This window comes from Pteronotus mesoamericanus, unplaced genomic scaffold (assembly GCF_021234165.1).
Source record: "Pteronotus mesoamericanus isolate MK-2021 breed Mesoamerican mustached bat unplaced genomic scaffold, CSHL_Meso_final contig_48, whole genome shotgun sequence".
Taxonomy (NCBI): domain Eukaryota; kingdom Metazoa; phylum Chordata; class Mammalia; order Chiroptera; family Mormoopidae; genus Pteronotus; species Pteronotus mesoamericanus.
The window spans coordinates 349,653-369,721 of record NW_026555180.1 but is presented as its reverse complement, the minus strand read 5'-3'; the positions used below and the strand labels follow the sequence as shown (position 1 = coordinate 369,721).

The window sequence follows — 20,069 nt, the reverse complement described above, 5'->3', positions numbered from 1 at the left end:
TTTAGGATTACATTTCTAGTTCCTAGCCAGAATCCCAAATGCAAAAATAGCTTCTTAAAGTTGGAAGGAACTAAAGGTCATCCATCTTAACCTCCCACTCAATGACACCATCTCTTTTATTTATGCATTTACTGGAAAAATAGTAAGTGAACATCCATTCTGTTTTACGTCTGGGAATATGAGCATGAATGAAACAGACATGGTTCCTGTCCTTTTTGAAGCATCCTTCACCAGTGACCATACTACTGGGCTGGAGTCCTTCCTTTCACAGGGAATAGTTAAACTTAAGTGCAGTTTATTAAGGGCTAATTATTTCAGACATCATGCTAAGTGATTTCCCTATGCCTAATAAAATATTAATATTCTACAAGGCTACTTATTCCCATTTTAAGGAGGAAAAGATTAACATTTAGAAAGATTGTTGATTATGCCCAATATTTTGCAGCCAATAAATAAATGAACTAGAATCCAGGTATATCCCAATTCTAAAACCTTTTGTTTTTAGTATGTCATTGCCTTTGGATACTAATATTTGATCATAATTCTACCTTTCATTTATGTGCAGTATAGGGTAAATGGAGGCAGTCTGGCTTCCTCACCCAGGTGTCTGGGTAACTAAGGGAAGCAATTTCCCACAACTTTGAAGGGGTCTGATAAAGTAATGTTCTTATAGCCTTGAGTCTGGGTCTCATAGCCTTGAGACTGGGTCTGATAAACAGTTCCCGTAACATGAAGTGGACTCGCATGTGCAAAATTGTGCTGTGTTACTTAACAGTTTGACCTTTTGCTGGCTTTGCTTGTTCTAGTACTTAAGAAGGTAGGGGCTTCCCACTGTGAGCACAGACATAGACACACAACTTGTAGCCTCTGTGGCTCACTCACCCTTGATTAAGGCATGTCAAGCATCCCCAGGGCTCCGTGCACTTTCTTCCATCTACCTGAGTCTTGAGTTGACTTGCCCAGCCTTGACAGACTGCAACATAATTGGCGACATTGGCAGGATTTTCACAGTACAGAAATGGAGGAGTCCTCCAGGGTCTGCTGAGGGAAGCCTTAATGGGTGGCCAGCTACCGGGATGTGGCAAGCCTCCTGGCATTGTGGGCCCCACCTAGGGAGTGGCCTGATTTCAGAGGCACACCTGACACCATGGAGAAAGCCCTAAGGGAGATTGGGAAGACCCTAGAGTGGCCCAGCACCCATGCAGCCATGGGGGCTACGGGCTGGGTGTTTCTTTCAGCTTTGTGAGCTGAGGCAGAAGCCATGCTTCACAATGCAGCAAACCTGCATTTGGGGGCCTGTTGGGGTACTGGAGAGCATTTGTGCCCGACCTAACCCAGGTCATTCATCACTTGTATACTCTGGTGAAAAAGGGGGCAAACTGGGACTGGATCCCCACTTCAGAACAAGCATTCCAAGAAGCAAAGTGCATCATTAAGCACATCCAGACCTTGTATGCTCTGGATCTTGCTAGACTTTGTGAGCTGGATGTGTATGTGACACAAGAAGGCTTTGGATGGGGTTTATAGCAGTGATCAGAACAGCTATGTCAACCTGTGGGTTTCTGGTCCCGACTATGGAAGGGAGCAGAGATACAGTACTCTTTGATTGAAAAGCAGCTGGCTGCAGTCTATACTGCTCTATTAGCCATGGAGGTTATAAGAACTGCCTCCATGACAGTTAGGACCACGTATCCCATTGCAGGGTGGATCCAGGACTGGTGGTCAAGCCTTGTAGTGGGAAAGCTCAGACACCCACATTGGCTACATGGGAGGCTTATCTGCAACAAAGAAGTACTCTGTCCACTAGCCCCTTATGGGCAGAGCACAGGAAGTGCTAGGTCCTGTCACTTACATAGATGAAAAATCTACTGTTCCTGTCCCTGTGGAAGAAATGGAAGCTAGCCCCTTCCATGAAGTGCAGGAACCTATTCCCTCAGATGCTTAATACACTGATGGGTCCAGTAGGGGTCAGCCTGTTGCGTGGATAGCTCTAGCCATTCAACCAGAGATAGACATAATCTGGTTTGACACTGGTGTGGGACAGAGTAGCCAGTGAGTGGAACTCTGAGCTTTGTGGCTCATTAGCTACTAATGAGGCACCACCCCTGACTATTTGCACAGATGATTGGGTGGTATACAGGGGGCTAATGTTATGGATTTCTACATGGCATACAAATAAATGGATGGTTATGCATAGGCCACTGAGGGGGCAGACATCGTGGCAAGACTTACGGAAGTTAGGCCACCAGAAAGAAATCACTGTGTATCATGTTACTGAACATGCACCTCTTGCTTCCCCTGGGAATGATGAGGCTCACGCTCTAGCCAAGGTTCAGTGGCTAGAAATGATGCCTGCCAGTTCCTCAGGAAGGCAAGTAGCTCAGTGGCTACACCATTGCCTCTTACATGCTGGACAAAAGACTATGTGGTCCACTATAAAGACTTGGGGGTTACATCTGTCACCTTAGCAGAGGTAAGAGAAGCTTGTGAGACCTGTGTTGTCTGCTCATGGGAGCATCCCTGGAGGCCTGAGGGAACTGCTGGGCAGGTGGTGTGGGGAAGGGTACCACTGGCCTGGTGGCAGGTGGATGTAATTGGGCCCCTACCTAGTTCAAAGGGATATAAGTATGCTATTACAGGTGTAGACATGGCCACAGCACTCTTAGATGCTTATCCCACACTGCATCCAGATCAGAAAACAGCAATAGCTGCCCTTGAGCTGTTATATGTTGCTTATGGGTGACCCTTAATCACTGAAAGTGATCAGGGGACACATTTTACTGGAGCCTTGGTACAACAATAGTCTTGAGACTTGCAGATTGACCGGAAATTCCATGTGGCCTATTACCCCCAAGCCACTGGGATGATTGAACAGTACAATGGTCCCTTAAAGCAGGGCCTGCAAGCTGCGGCTGCCACTTCCATGCTGAGGGGATGGACGAAACACTTACGGACTGTCCTCCAGACTCTAAATGAGAAGATTTGGGGGACAGGGCCCAGCTCCAGTGGAAGTTTTGCTCCACTGGACTGCAGCTCCAATTCATCTACACATACAGACTAAAGATGCTTTGCTGAAACCATGCATGGGGAAACAAGGAAATATTCTCTTGCCTGCTCCAGATCTGGAGTGAGGGCAAACAGCCACTTGGCCATGGCCTTGGGAAATAAAAGCCCCTCACATGTGTTGGGTGGCTCTTGTTGCCCCTTGGGGACAAGGGGTAGAGAGAAACATGCAAATAGTGCCCTGGGTGATTGGGACCTGTCCCCCAATCTTAAAGGTAACAATCCAGAGCCAGCAGACCACAAAATGTTTCTTCGTGGCACCTTTGTAATTTTCATATGACCAATCATGAATTCTCCCCTGTTGTTGCACATAGATGCTGAACTCCCAGTTGAGGCACAGGAGGTCTGGTATTCATATCCAGGAAGACATCTTCTGCCAACCACTGTCCTGTCGGCTGACCAGAACCTCGCTTGTATATTACTTGAGGGTCGTGACTGGCCCTTATTGGTGCCTATAACTGCTCCGTCTATTCTCCCCTAGGGTACAAAGTAATACTTTAGTGGACTGGGTTCATACCTATGCCTCAGCGGCTAACCACATCTTCTGGGCTTCCATGGTACATTTCTCCTGCTTCTATTGTAAATTGGACTTGGCTCCAGAAATAGTAGATAAGTGGACATCCCTTGTGGATTGCCACCTGGACTGACATCTGTGTTGGGGCAGAGCAGTGGCACTTCCTGCCCTGGCCATTAAGTGGCTACTCCGTATGGGATGGCTCAGTGTGACTCACAGCTGAAGCCGTGGAGTTGGCTGAACCAGCTTCTCTTTGCATTCAGAACCCAAAAGGACAGACCCAGTTGGGCTGGACTCCGACAGGTCTGTGTCTGGCTCTAACTTACATTTCTGGGAGGCACAGGAGGATACATGGGCTGTAGTTCTTCATGGAGCCCTCTGGGTGTGTGGCTCACATGGGTGTCCTTACCTGCCTGGAAATTGGACTGGTTGTTGTACTTGGAGATGGCCCTATTGCCTGCTTGAGTTCAGAAAGCTCTTGTAAGCTGACCAACAAATTTGGAAGCATTTAAAGCACGACACTGAGTAAAGCATACCCCCTGGTGGTGTTATCCATTAGCTATTTTTTTCCTCCTCAAGCTACTTCCATGGTTACTGAAACTGAGATAACCGTTTTGGCTTTACACACTGCACATGCACTGAATTCAACACAATTCCTTAAGCCTGTTAAAGAAGGAAATGTATCGATTAAGAAAAGTAGCCTGGCAAAATCATATGGCTTTAGATATGCTCACTGCATCCCAAGGTGAGCTATGTGCCCTAGTATGAGCAGAATGCTGTGTATGTGTTCCTGATGTCCACAACAATGTAAGTCAAACTTTATGGGCATTAGCCTCTGACATGCATGCCATTGAAAGCCTGATAGGCAATCCCTTGCAAGAATGGTGGGCATCCCTAACCACTGAATGGCAGCGGGTCCTTGCTGTCGTGGGAGGCAGTGCTTGTGTTTTGCTTGCCTATTGCTATTGTGGCTTATGGGTTGAAGGCTCTGTCCTCCTCACCAAAGGAACTTCGCAGAAGATATCCTCACATAGATTGTGCAGAAGGGATGGATTGTAAGGTAAACGGAGGCAATCTGGCTTCCTCATCCAGGTATCTGGGTAACTAAGGGAAGCAGTTTCTCACAACCTTGAAAGGATCTGTTAAAGTAGTGTTCTCATAGCCTTGAGTTTGAGTCTCATAGCCTTGAGACTGGGTCCGATAAACAGTTCCTATAACATGAAGTAGGCTTGCATGTACAGAACCATGCTGTGTTACCTAACAGTTTGGCACTTTACTGGCTTTGCTTGTTCTAGTACTTAAGCAGATAAGGGCTTCTCACTGTGCTCACAGACATGGACACGCAGCTTGTGGCCTGTGTGGTTTGCCCACCCTTGAATAAAGACATGTCAAGCATCCCCACTGCTTCGTGCATTTTCTTCCGTCTGCCTGAGTCTCCTGTGGACCTGCCCAGGCTTGACCAGCTGCAGCATATATAGTCACATTCTTGGAAAATTTGTTTAATAGGTCATAGTTCTACCACATGAAATTAAAAATATCAACTTTTTTTTATAAATAAATGCCTTGAATCATCAAAGACAGTTTTCAAGTTCATCCTGCTTTACACCCTCAAAACTTAACTTCTGTACAGGCTAGTGATTGCAGATCTCTTAAAATTATTACCATTTTAATCTGAATTTATACTTTTTAACTTTCCTTTTTGAAACATGTCACCAAGAACTAGACATACTTGTATACTGCTAAGCAATTTATTATCTCATTTGATGCACATATAACCATTGATTTACATATCATTCTCATTTTCATTAAAGAAACCAACTCATCGGGAAATTAAGAGTCAAGATATACAGCAAGTAGGGGGTAGAGAAGTTTGGTAAACCAATTTTTCTAGAGTTCGTCGGTAAATTATAAAAATAATTATTTATATATAGTATGGAATAAACATTTACTAATTGATTGATATCAGAACATTAAAACACTAAAATAATGTTCACTAAAAATGAACATATACCTTATCTGAAACATGCAATTCACCCATAATTTTGTTTATAACTAGGTATCTAATCCTCCTTCGGAAATACTGCCCTAGTTGCCTGACTTTGCAAATACAAAGGAGTACAAGAATATTCTATTTTCAAATAAAGCCAAGATCAACTGCAGCTCTATATGCCTTTGGGAGCAATATACTCACAGCTATTCCATGGGAAGAAAGTAATAGATGAAGGTACAGAGAATATAGCCTTTGGACAAAGAAGAGGGATACAAAGACCTAGTAACACTTCAGATATTTACACAGGAAAAGAGCATGGATGGCACTATTCCTAGGAGACCTAACCTTAATAATACCCACTGAGTGCATGCCTGTGTGCATGAGTGTGTGTGTACTCATTCAACAAGATACCAGTGAGTTTTGTTAATCATCAGGCCATGCTCTATGCTGAAATAATATTGGTTAATCACCACCAGAGGAATTAGGAGAACTCACTGGCAATTGTGTCTTCTACCAAGAATTGTGAGTAATTGAGAATCCTATTATCTATGTTTTCTAAATCAATGGAAATAATTTTAATTGGAAAGATATCTCTTCTTTACCCTTATTTTTAACATGTATTAAGTAAAACTGCCATTATATTATTTTCCACTAAAATAATAATAAGGTTGTTTCTTTAAAACATTTACATCATTATTGTATTCATGAGTATTATCAATATAGAATGAAACTTTACATATATTTATGTAGATATATGTATATACTCAACTATTTAGGTAAGGGTTATTATTTTTCCTGGCACAATCTTTTTCTTTCATGTTCTGATGAACAGCAGTTCTACCCACCCCATAGCAAATGACACCTCCAGAGCAGTAAGCATAATAATGACCACAATTTGCTTCATTCTTAAAATGCTTGAAACCACATTCTGAAGCATTTTAAAATTGGTTCAAGTGTTTTTCTTTAATATTATATTTTAAGATATTTTAAGCATTCACAGTGAGCTTCAGATAAGAACATTATTCCAATGAATATTCTTTGCTGCTATTATAATATGCAGGTTATTATAACTATCAAGAAACCTACCAACAAGCAGAACGGAAACTGACTCATAGATACAGAGAACATTTTGACGGTTGCCAGGGAGGAGAAGGACTGGATGAATATGGTGAAGGGACTAAGTTACAGAATGGCCAAGGGAACATAAAATACAGCATAGAAAATATAGTCAATAATACTGTAATAACTATGTATGGTATCAGATGGGTACCAAATATATCAGAATGATCACTGAGTAAGTTATACGATGTTCAATCATTGCCTTGTACACCTGAAGCTAATATAATATTGTATGTCCACTGCAATCAAAAAGTAAAGAAATTTGAAAAAAGAAATCTACGTAGAAACTTATATAGACCAAACAATAAAATACAGCCTTTATTTTAAGGCCAGAATTAGGATCTATCCAAGCCAGGTTTCAAGTGACATAAGGAAAATGCACTGAGGAATGAGATCTTCCAGTTTGGTTTATTCCCATGGCTTGATAATAAGCTGGAGAATGAATTTTAAGAATTGTCACCATCAGCTGCGATCCTTCTCTAGGAGAGGAGGAAGTCTGCAGTCTAACAAGACAATTATGTTTTTTTAATAGTTTTATTTATTTACTTTTTTATCGTTCGTGTCCATTTGCCTCCGTTTTCCCACCACCACCACTTTCCCCTACCCACCCACCCCACATCCCACCAGCAATCTTTCCCCTCTTTGGCTTTGTCCATGGGTCCTTTATACATGTTTCTTGACTTGACCCTTCCCTTATTTTCCCCATTATCTCCATGGCTTCTGCATATTTTGATGTAAATAATACCTAGACTTAATAGAAATGCAAAAATGTATTATAGTTGATAATATTAAAAGGCAGTGGGTTACTTAACAAACTGTTTACTTTGGTTTTCTGAAAGTACTAGGTTCTCTGGAAGGTTTTATTGGATATTTGTGGTATTTGCCTATTTGTAAACCATTGGGGGCTCAATAATTACTCTTGGCTCTCCTTGATGGGCTTCCATTTTTATCTAGACGAAGTCAAAGTCAGTTACCGAAAATAAATCATTTAAATATTTTGCTGGTATGAGTACAACATCGTTCTCCAAACTGCCTTTCAAGACATGCTTGAATGAGCCCTGCTCTGTACCCTGCTGTATCCTGCTGCAGAATAAACAGAGATTGTTTATAATGTCGTCCAATGATCAACTTGTAACACTTTATTTTAATAGGATTTGTAACCCATGTTTCAATTAAAAGTAAAATTATTATATTCTTTAGTTTATGTGAATTTTTTGATAGACTAGTAGATTTATGTGGTAATTTTCCAAAGATCAACTTTATTGGAAAGAAGCTATTTCAAGGTTGTTGTATATTTTCTTGGCTTCTGATATGCTTTGATTTTTAATTGCCTTCTCTTATTTAGGTTGCAATCATAGTCATTAATTAGTAGGAAGGTGAGGGACAGCATCATATCTAACTACCTGTTATGGCTGCTTTAATGAGGAAAATAACCTGCCATCATTTTAAAGGCATCCTGTATACTTCACAGATATGGCTTGTGGTAGCATTCTCATTTAGGCTGTGAACATCAAAGGAAATTGATGTCAGGTGTAAACAAGAAGCTGCTGAATATATCTGCTGAGGAAACTGAGTCATATGCCTGGATGGGAAAGAGGAAGGGGAGCTTATAACATTAACAAAACTACAAGTAATTGGTGTAAACTTTCAATGGTTGGCATATGTCTGGGCATAAAAAAATGTTATGTATATTTATGGCTTATAAAACCACAGAAGTTTCAGATATTTCTATGGTTTTCATTTTCTACTTCTATGAAAGACAGGAAAAAAACACAACTGAATAAAGAAAATTTATATAAAAAGACCATTGTTTAGAATAAAAATAAAACTTTTATAATTATAATCAAAATAGCAATTATGTGTTTTAGCTGCCTCCTTTGGTTCCTGATATTTTATTAAATTTGAAGAAGCAAATGGAAAGAGAAGTGGCTGATTAGTTAATAAAACAAAAGAATTTCTTTTAGAGCCAAAATAGGTACTCTGAAGTTACAAAATTTTGAATGGATATTTAAATCTAAACCTAGACATAGTGTGTGTGAGTAATATGCCCAAATAATATTTAAATTCCCCCAAGAATGTGTTATAATACATTATAAAAATAAAAAGTCCTTTTTAAGCAATGCCAAATTATAGATGTACATAGTAGACTGCAGTGGCTTTCAAGGGTTGTTACATGTGGCATTTCCTACATCCATTGACGAATTCATCATTCCAGGATTATTCACTGGTAGCAATATAATTGATTATAACATGCGATTTCCTTGGCTGTGAAAGGGTAGATTTCAATCCCTTACCCATCACTTTAATGTTCTGAAGTTTCTTATCTTTTACTTTCTTTACACAAAAGGTACTATTTTTTATTGTTATTCTATTACAGTTGTCCCAATTTTCCCCCTTTATCCTCTGCTGCCCATCCCACCCCCAACTCCCATAATCAATTCCCACACTGTTGTCCATGTCTATGGGTCATTCATAGATGTTCTTTATCTAGGCCCTCCTCCTTCTTTCCACCATTATCCCCTACCTCCTCACCTCTGACCATTTTTAGTCTGTTTCATGTTTCCATGCCTGTGGTTCTATTTTGTTTGTTAGGTTTTTTTTGTTCATCAGAGTCCTCTTATAGGTGAGATCATATGGTATTTGTCTTTCAGACTGGCTTATTTCACTTAGCATAATATTCTCCAGTTCTATCCATGCTGTTGCAAAAGGTAGGAGTTTCTTCATTCTGTCTGCTGCATAGTGTTCAATTGTGTAAATGTACCACAGTTTTATGATCCACTCATCTACTGATAGGCACTTAGGTTGTTTCTAGCACTTAGTTATTGTAAGTAGTGCCACTATGAACATAGGGGTGCATAAGTTCTTTTGAATTAGTGATTTGGGGTCCTAATGGTATATTCCCAGAAGTGTAATCCCTTGATCAAAAGGTAGTTACAGTTTTAGTTTTTAAAGGAAATTCAATACTGTTTTCCACAGTGGCTGCACCAGTCTACATTCCCACCAACAGTGCACTAGGGTCCCCTTTTCTTCACATCCTCGCCAGCACTTGTAATCTGTTTAGGTTTACTGGCATTGTCTAGAAGTAAGCTTCCCCTCTGTGATTTTTTTCTTGTGCATAAATAATGTTAGTCATTATGCTTATTATGCCTAATATTATTCTTTACATTCACATATGAATATTGGTCACCTATTTGTAGAACTGGGTGATCGGATCCAATTTTCTCAACAACTCCTGATTACAATCAGAATGAATTTGTTTTTTGTAGGATCAGGTCAATGAAATTGACAAGCCTCAGCCTTACCTAAAATTACGGTTTACCTCATGTACTAAACCCTCCAACATGTACTTATAGGATTATATCTTATCTGTTTTATTCCTTTGTGGAATAACCTTTTCAGTGTCCAGTTTCCTAGTGTTTCTATTATTTTCTAATTGTGCAAAGTCTCATAAACTTATATGCTCATAAGTAGGCTAATTTATACTGCCTCTATAAACATGTACATACTTAAATTTTAATTTTAACTAATTAAAAGTAAATTTAACTAAAAATTAGTTTCTCAGTTCCATAAATCAAATTTCAAGTGCTCAATTACCGTATATTTTGTAACATTTTCATCATCAAAAGAAGTTCTTTTAAACAGTTCTGATTAAGGTAATATACTTCTATATCATCTGTTCAGACCACCACTCGAATCATGGTTTTGAAATTCTCACATTTAGGACAGAATAACTTGGCCAATACATAAATCTAGTTGATGTCAGAGATTCAATTCACTTATCTACTTAAAATTCCAGAGACTTTGAAGTATAACAATTTGAGATAACTAACCACTTATTTTTTTAATTAGTTAAGATATTTTATATGAACAACACTTTATCCAGCTTGAAGTAACAATTAAGTGTAGGTATACATTTTAAGTTAATAAAAAATTTTATACACAACCAGGTCTCCATCAGCTTTAGGATAGCAAATTCCTTAACATATGTTTGGTTTGATTGGCCTGAGTTATTTGAGGTACTCAGGCACCAACTTTCTTGGTTTCCAATCCTGGCTTTACTTAATATGCATGTGACTTGGGGTGGTTATTTAACTTCTTTTTCCTCCTTGTAAAATGGAGAAAATATATTTATCTCTTATAGTTGTTGTGAGGATTAAACTAGTTAATATATATAGCACCTAAGAGCAGAGGCTATAGTATCATATTTATTTATTTTCATAATAAATATTATATTTAATTATTTTACTATGACTTTTATCAAATGTTTTGATTATCTGTTTATAGGCCTCATTATCTGACCTTGCCATATATAAAACAGATATTATTTAAAGATTAGGAGGTAAATCATTATAATTGAACTTATAGAGCAATATACTTTTATACGAAAGCCTTCGTGTGTCATGTGAAAGCCTCAGTGTGCCTGTAGCTATGACACAATCCTGAAGCCAACATTTCAGTGGAAAGGGGAGGCCAGATGCATAGAGTCAGGAAAGTCTAGGTTAACATACAAGTTCTATTACTTAATGGCTCTTTATTAATGGATCAAATATTTATTCACTCTAAGCCTGAAGTGTTTTTTTCTGTTAAGAACAAGTTAGTGCTTATCTCAATTGATTGCTATGAGAAGGACTCAATAGGTACTTAGCACAGTTTCTGCTCACTGTAGTCATTCAATTTGCTATGATTATTATATTGTTGATATCAAATCAGATTCTAAGTCTATAAGTTTTAAGTTGGAGACCCTTTATCTATTCATTTATTCACTTAACACATATTTATTGATATCTCACTTTTCAATGCTTCTGCAAGAACTATTCATAGTGCCAAGTATATAGCTGGTATCAAGATAGTCACAGCTTTTTCTCTTGGATTTTATTTCAGAACGGGTGAGAAAATAGATTTTGAAAAAAAATCAGATATTAGTTGTTATGCAAAAAATGGAATATGATAGAAGTATTCAAAAATCTACTTTAAATTGGGAGGTCAATAATGCCCTCTCTGAGGAGGTTACATTGAAGTTAAAATCTGAATAATAAAAAGCTTATATACAAAGTATCCTCTTGTGTTCCTACAGCCACTGATTTATTATATTATGGTAGAAGTTTCATTCTTCACTCCCATGTTATTTAAGCATAGCTAAGAGTTTAAGATACAGATGCTCCTTGACTTACAGTGGGATTATATCCCAATTACAGCCCAATAATCCCATTGTTAGCTGAAATTGTTAGTCAAAAATGCATTTAATACACTTTACTTACCAAACATCATAGTCTAGCTTAGCCTACCTTAAAGGTGCTCAGAACACAATATTCAAAAGACCAGTGGTAACACAGTATTCTGAGAATATCATTTGTTTATTCTCGTAATTGCCTAGCCACGTGCGAACTGTGGCTCGCTGCTGCTGCCCAGCATCATGGAAGAGTACCATACTGCATATCCCTAAGCAGGAAAAGGTCAAAATTCAAAATTCAAAGTACAGTTTCTACTGAATGTGTATTGCTTTTGCACTACCAGAAAGTCAAAAAATCTTGAGTTGAACCACCTTAAGTCGGGCACTGTCTGTATTTAATTTTGGCTGTTATTTAGAATTGAGGCTTGAATAAATTTTCCTATAGCAATATTTATTGTAAGTTTGATATTCCAGAGAAAACACAAACTCCAACTTCAAGTATGGAAATTGAAATACTCTAAACTCACTGAAACTTTACTCAACGTAAAGCCTAATTAGCAGCCCAACTTCTTTCTCTTCTACTCATGTAAAATGGCTATCACTAGAGACACAAAGATAATCTTAATTGTCCAGCCTGATTTTTCTTCTATCCTAATTCTATGAGACATTGCTTCTGTATTTTGCACTGCTGATCATTCCTTGCTTAAAGTTCTCTACCATCTTGATTTCTATCACACTGTATGCTCCTTGTTTTCCTCTCCTTCTCTTAGTCCCTTACTCTTCCTGCGTTGTCCCATCAAATTTCATGGAAGCTGGTAACTCCAAAATCTACCATTTCAGCTCAGAAATACTTGCTTGAGTTTCAGAATTACATCCAATAGCATACAACATATTTTCACCTGGATATTGCACAAGAACCTTAACTTCAGTTCACCAAGTTGAACTTCACCTCCCACAACAAGTTGCCTCTCATAGTTGTTCTCAGGGGATGGCAGTTGTCCCCAGAGTCTCAAGTTAGAAACATGACCTCAAGTTAGAAACTTGATATTAATTTAAATGGTATCCTTCTTTCTAAGGCCATACATTCAATGTAAATGAAAACTCTCAAAATTAAATATACATGGTGAGCAATAGCACTTATGCACACTATTTAAATATTATAGCTGAGTGCATTTCAGAGGGATGTCTATATATAGTGTACGCAGAGTGCACTAGAGAACCGTTCTGTGACAGAAAGATCAACTCTGACTTTTACTTAATGGACCTCTTACTTATTTCACTTTTAATTTGACAGTAAAAAATTAACAATAATGCCTGGTGGCATATGATAATCTATAGGTATTATTCTACTTTCAGTTTTCCTCATAGAGAGGCCTATCGATTTGGAGAGAGAAACACATTATTTAAGCCTGAAAAAGGAAAAAATATAAATACAAATATAGAATATATAAAAGATGAAATAAGTTGGGACAATGTATCCTGGAGAACATATAGCTATTGGGGGGAGGAAAATGATTAACTAACTGTCCTCAAAGAAAAGAAAGTCTACAATAGGAAGTTTCTATATAAACCTTCCCAGAATGCTAAGAAAGAGAAATTTAAACAAGGTGTTGAACAGACTTATTTTGTTTTTTTTTCTTCAAAGCCCAGAGCCTTTGGCTAATTGGACATTTCCTTGTCCTTCAGTGTTTTTTGTTTATTGGTCTGATGAAAACCAAACATTGGTAAGATGCTTCTAAACAGCCTACTAGTCTGTTAGCAAGGACTCAAATGTTTTTTTAAACTTGTTATATACTCCATCCTTTTACAATGTCCCATTGTCCTTATAGTTTTCAATTAAGAAATGAAAGTGTGTAATTTTATTTTTATCTATGCCAATAAATTATCCCCTGATTTTATCTGTGTGCTACAGAGTTACACGATAGGACCAGGCTGACCACCACAGAAATATTCCAAAGAACCCAAACATTAAACCCTCCTAATTTCAATAAAAGTTGAAGTCCCCCCTGGAAGCTCAGCAAAATTTTACAGAAAAAAACCATTAACCATCAACTAGTCACACGTTTTATATGATTCCCATGTATTTTAAGTGCTCACTATTCTGGACAGGTAGGGGATTCTAAGAAAAGCCAGAGCTGAACCCCTGTGTCGTGTATAACATTTCCTCTGTAAAGCTAAACAATAGAAGAGACCTCCCAATGTCTTTCCTTGTGTTTTTTCTGGCTACCTGCGTGAATGTGCAAAATTAAGCAATCTGAAATACTGACTGACCCAAAGAGAAAGCTATTGCATTCTAGGAAAATCCTTGAAATGTCTTCATCATTATCCAGCCAATTTTCTTTACCTCTGTGAGAGCTAATGTCAGCACAACTCTAGATCCCCTCTTTGTCAGAATAATCTTTGTAAACAGAAATGGTCGATCTCAAATGCATATGCACAAACAACTTACCACAAAATCACAGTGCCAGTGCCATGTCCTCAGGTAAGTGCACAAGGGCAAAAATTAGGGAGCTTGAGAGCCAGAGTAGAAGAAATCAGCTAATTAATGTGAGCCTGGGTCAAGTGGAGCAAAAGTTGGAGAATATGTATTGCTACTTTTTAAAAAGCTTTTGAAAAGATGTGAAGATGCATTATCAAAAGGACCACACTGACCAGATTTGTGTCATTTAATGTCAACAGACATCAGAGTAAAATTAAACAGCCAATCAGAGTTTCTCTAGTAAAATTAAAAGCACATTCTGTGGTTGATAACTTGCAATTTTGGGCATTCTAACTTAACAATGCCTAGGTTCCAGCAAGGGTTGCAATATTGAGACCACTTTGCAGGGGGCCTATTTGAAAGATGTACTTAGGGGCTTTAATTAGTTTCTGAAAATTTAAAAACCTTTTGAAAAATAAAAATACATGACTTAATTACTAATTGAGGAAGGTGATGTCAGAGAGTGCTGCAGAGATTGCTAATAGTCCAAAGACCCTCTTCCTGGACAATCACGTATAACTGAATTGCAACAAAGCCAGCACCTGAAATCAGGTTTGGGAGAATGGCATTCTCCTATAGCACAGTGGACTGAGAGAACCTTTGGTCTTTAGAAGGGAAAATGCTTTATACTGACACGTATTATGTCTTCTCATGTCTTCTCTGCAAAGAGAGAAATACACACACATGCACAAAATTTACTTGACTAACCTAGGAAAGCATTTCTTTCTGAAGGAAGGTGAAATGATTAAAGGAGTTCTGGGATCATAGCCATTTTACATATATTGATGTATTGATCCTTATTGTCTTATTAAATCATAAACCCAGTTTAGAAGAATTATGTGAAAAACGAAGTTGCTTAGCAAAGTGTTGAGTGATAAAGGTTATTATCCTTTAGAACACAACTTCAACAATGATAGCTTTCCAGCAGTGATGACTTCCGCATGACTACATTCCTCTCACTAAAATGGTTAGTGACTTTCTGTTAAATTTTCCTCCTTCATCCCTCTCCAGAAGAGGAGAAGAGGAAACACAAGAAGCACTTGGTTCAGAGCCCAAGTTCCTACTTCATTATTGTGAAATGCCCGAGATCCTATAAAATCACCACTGTCTTTACCCATGAACAAATGATAGTTTTGTGTGCTAGTGGCTCCACTGTCCTCTCTCAGAATCCAGAAGGAAAAGCAAGGCTTACAGAAAGATGCTCCTTCAGAAGGAAACAGCACTAAAAGCACCCTGAATCAAAATGAGTGGGGAACCATCCCAATAAACACATTTTGGATACATCCTGTTAAAAAAAAAAGTCAATGATAATCATCAGAACTTGGAGTATGATTCAAATAAAAACACTATACACAAGGTCTGTCTGGAAAATGTTCAATCAATGTTAACATAACAAGAACAGTTTGCGCTACATGATGTAACCTGGCAGCTGAAGAGAGTAGACTGAAATGTGCATGCATGAACAATGATGACTTCACTGTAGGGGCAGTAGATGCTGCCCTGGAGTGAGCATGTGTACTGTGTTGCCATCCCATTCAAAATGACTGAGCAAGTAGAGCAACAAATACTCATCAAATTTTGCATTAAGCTTGAACATTCCTCCACAGAAGCTATTCAGATGATTCAGAAGGCCACAGCTATGGGCAGCATGTGAGGGCAGCTTCATCACAACAATGCATCTGCTTATACATCATGTCTTGTGTAGAGTCTTTTGATGAAATATCAAATCACCCAGGTGACTTAGGCCCCCTACAACCCATATTTGGTGCCCTGTGACTTCTGGCTTTTCCCAAAACTAAATTCATCTTTGAAAGGGAAGAGATTTCAGACCATTGATGAGATTAAGGAAAATAAGATGGGGCATCTGATGGCTATTGGGAGAACTCTGTGAGGTCCCAAGAACTGTGAGAGGCCCCCTACTTTGAAGGGGCCTGAGGCGTCATTGTCCTATATACAAAGTTTCTTGTATATTACATCTTCAATAAATGTCTCTGTATTTCATAGTGCATGGCTGGATACTTTCTGGACATGCCTTGTCTCTCATATATATATGCATGTAAATATGTTTTTCAATCAGGTAGAGTATAGGAAATAGTCACTTTCTCTGAGTAGTAATAGGGTTTAATTTGCATGTGTTATTATTCAATCAACCATTCATTCAATACATTTTTTGAGAATACACTTCTATTTGAGGGGCTGACATTGTCTGGAAAGAAGGCAGTGATGTACTATGTTCCCTACTGACTAGATGATACAAATATATCCCAATTGACCCTCACATTTTACTAATTTTATGTTATCTCTGTTCTGTGGAAAACTGAGAAGAGATTCAAGTTAACCTATTCAAGGTCAGGGAGCTGGGAAATAGTGAAAGCAGAACTTGAACTCATCTTTCTGACATCTAAGTAACACAGATTCTCCTTACAAGGAACTCACTGCTCCTCCCCGCAACACGCAGTGATGGGAATGGTGTTCAAAGTCCAGTGTTTCAGACTGAAAAGTATCACAATTTTTTATACACTCATTCTAGCATTCTTAGGGAAAGCCAAGAAGACATAGGCTCATTTGAAATATATCAATTTAACTGTCATTCTGTCTCTGTATAAGTCTTCATTTGTGAAAAGTATTTCTTTTTCTGATGAACATTTGCATTTTATTTATTCATTTGCTTATTAATTTAATTAAATCCCTTATTCCAAAAGAGACTTGACCCAATATTTGTACTATCTACTCCAATATCTATATGCATGCTTCTACATATGTATAAATTTCCTTTTTTAAGTATTTTTGACAATATTATATTCAGTAATCATCAAAAACAGCTGTTTCCTTAAAAATACACACAACTTATTTGAGCTCTTGAGATTATAAAACAAAATAAAAGAATAACAATAACCTATATAGCCCTTGAGTCTTTGGTAAAATTTTAATACTGACTCCAAAGAAAATCAGTCTAAGTTATCTAGAAGTTCATTTACTTCCTTTAAGGTAGCCACCTACTTGTTAAAATCCCTAGGAAAAGGAAAATTCTGTTTTCTTTAGAGAACATGAGTAAAATATTTGCCATGGAGGCATGGAAATCAAGTAGTAAGGATGTGAAGCTGACAATACCGATGTAGATAATATAATTTTCAAACGAGCACCTTTATTGGTCTAAGAAAACCAGTAACCTCATTTGTCTCAAACTAGACAATCCTCTAAATTCTTAGTTTATCTTTTTACAGATAGTGTCCTTTGGTCAGGAAGATCAAGAAGTTTTGCCAAATACACGATCTTGTGGGCACAAAAACAAAGCACTCCAAAGCAGGTAGTCAACTGTGAACAGGTCGGTATGGTGTTTTAAAGCATTTTTTTTTTCAAATTTTTTGACACTTCTCCCATCTAAAGGCCAAGTCTAATGCTCCTCCTCCTGAATATGGCCAACCTTAGTGACTCATTAACACAGATATAACCTGCATGGCTTTAGAGGTTAAGCTAGAAAAGGCAAGGCAACATGGCTTCTACCCAGCTCTCCCTCTTGGAACATGTGTCCCTTGGACAAGCCACCCTGTTATAATGAAGTTCAGCCTCCACAGAAAGCCATGCATAGATGTTGGAGCCACAGTCAGGGCTGAAGTGCTAGCTGACACCCAGCATCCACAGCCAGCTAGTGCCTTTGAGTACCCCAACTGAATCCAGGGTGAACAGAGATGAACTATCATCATAAGCCTTGTTCAGATTTCAGATTTGGCAAACAAAGTAAGTGTTGTTGTTGGTTTAAGCCACTGAGTATTGGGATGATACGTTACTTAGAAGTAGATGAAGAAATGCTGAGATCAGAGACTTTTCCAACACCCCTCCCATAAGTTCATTTAGGTGACTGCCTCTGTAACCTGTGGATGCTGGGTATTCAGAAGTTGGATGCTTTTGTAGGGGCTTCAGGTCAAAATATATAAATGTAATCTTTATTTGTTTAACAAAGATACTTAATTTGTATTTGAGTGAGATCTGTCTTTACCCACCTCTGTCAATATCCACTTCACATCTTCTAGTCCCTGGATGGCCATGGGTGTGTGGTAATAGACAACACCTGTAGCACATACTAGGGATATAACATTTGATAGAATTGACAGCTTTTTAAGCAAGATGTTTTGTGGCTTCTTGCCCAACACCTAGAACAGGGCCTGGCATACAGCAAATCCTGAGGTTCTTTGAATGAACATTGAAATCACCTGTGGAGTCTAAAAATATGCATGCTGAGTCCCTCCCTCAGAGAAGTTGATTTAATTGGTCTAGGATGTGACCTGGCATGGGGACTTCTAAAGGCTCCACCGAGGATTTCAATATACAGTGAACTTTGAGAGCTATTCTCATAAAGCTCAACTTGAGAACCTCAAGTGCTCTTAAGTCTGAAGCTCACAATAAAGGTAGTGGAGAAGTTTTGCAGCTATGTTTAAAGGAACAATGGTGTATCTAGTTGATGAAGCTCTTCCTTTGGGGTTTGTTTTCTACTTTACCAATCAGGCCCAGGAAATCTAAAATTAATGACCCTTAAAGAAGTAATGAATTACACAAAGATAATCAATTTTAAACTCAACTCAATGCAGACATCCTTTTAAAAAATATTTATTTATTTTTAGAGAGAGGAGAACGGAGAGAGAGGGGGAGAGAGAGGGAGAGAAACATGGATTGGTGGTCTCTCACATGCCCCCATCTGGGGACATGTCCTGAAACCCAGGCATGTGCCCTGACCTGGAATCGAACTGGCAAACTTTTGGTTTGTGGGATGACACCCAGCCCAGTGAGCCATACCAGTAAGAGCCAAACATCACTTTAGTTGGTTTATATATTATAAAAATATTAAGTTGAACCTGCTAGGTACTAGGACTGGGGATACAATTGTGAACAAAACCAATCTAGTTTTTGCTTGTACAAACTTTTTTGACTAGTAGTCATCTCAGTTCATTTTGAATGCTTTGCATCCTGGAAAACCATTCAATTTTAATATAAATTTCATGGCAGACACTGTTTTAAGGGCTTTGCATATAATATCTAGTTTATTTGACAATCTATAAAGATGCATTTACCCCTAATTAGAAGACTAGATACATACAGTTAGAAGAGTGTCTACCCAGATCCTGCCCAAATGTGTGCAGCTAGCAAAGGCGAGGGATAAGCTATAACTCCAGGTCCAGCTGACACTAAATCTCATGTTTTCATCATCCCACTTTTTTTGAACAGTTGTAATAACTAAAAATTCTGAAATCTTACACTGATCTCCAATCAACTGCCTAGGAAATTTGTACTGCTGCTCATGATATGGTTCTGAAGTCTAAAGCAATATCAGTCAGGCCTTAGACCATGATGATTCTGATTTTGGAACCTAGAAGCATATATGTTCATGTTATTTTTTTCACTCCCGATAACAACCAAACTGGTCACTTTTTTCTGGATTTACACTTGTTAGCCAATGACCTACCTACATTCTTTTTCTTCCTTTTTTATAGTAGTAAACATCTTTGTCCCCCCCTTTTTTAATTGTTCAAATACATTTGTCTCCATTTTCCCACCACTATTTTCCCCTGCCCCACCTACCTCTACCTCCCATTCTCAATCCTTCCCTACTTTGGCTTTGTCCATGGGTCCTTTATACATGTTATTTGACTTAACCTTTCCCCTTCTTTTCCCTGTTACCCCCCTCCCTCTTCCCCTCTCATTACTGTTAGTTTGTTTTTTCTTTCAGTATTGCTGGTTA

The 20,069-nt window shown here is 38.3% G+C and overlaps 1 protein-coding gene across 1 annotated transcript; it reads left to right on the top strand.

The window, feature by feature from the left end:
• Positions 1 to 2,189: 2,189 nt before the first annotated feature.
• On the top strand, positions 2,190 to 15,635 carry LOC129074264 (40S ribosomal protein S27-like). Its single transcript, XM_054578031.1, has 3 exons — positions 2,190 to 2,371; positions 11,075 to 11,119; positions 15,327 to 15,635. The coding sequence occupies exons 1-3, from the start codon at positions 2,190 to 2,192 to the stop codon at positions 15,559 to 15,561; spliced, it is 462 nt and encodes a 153-aa protein (XP_054434006.1). The 3' UTR covers positions 15,562 to 15,635.
• The last annotated feature ends 4,434 nt before the right edge of the window (positions 15,636 to 20,069 follow it).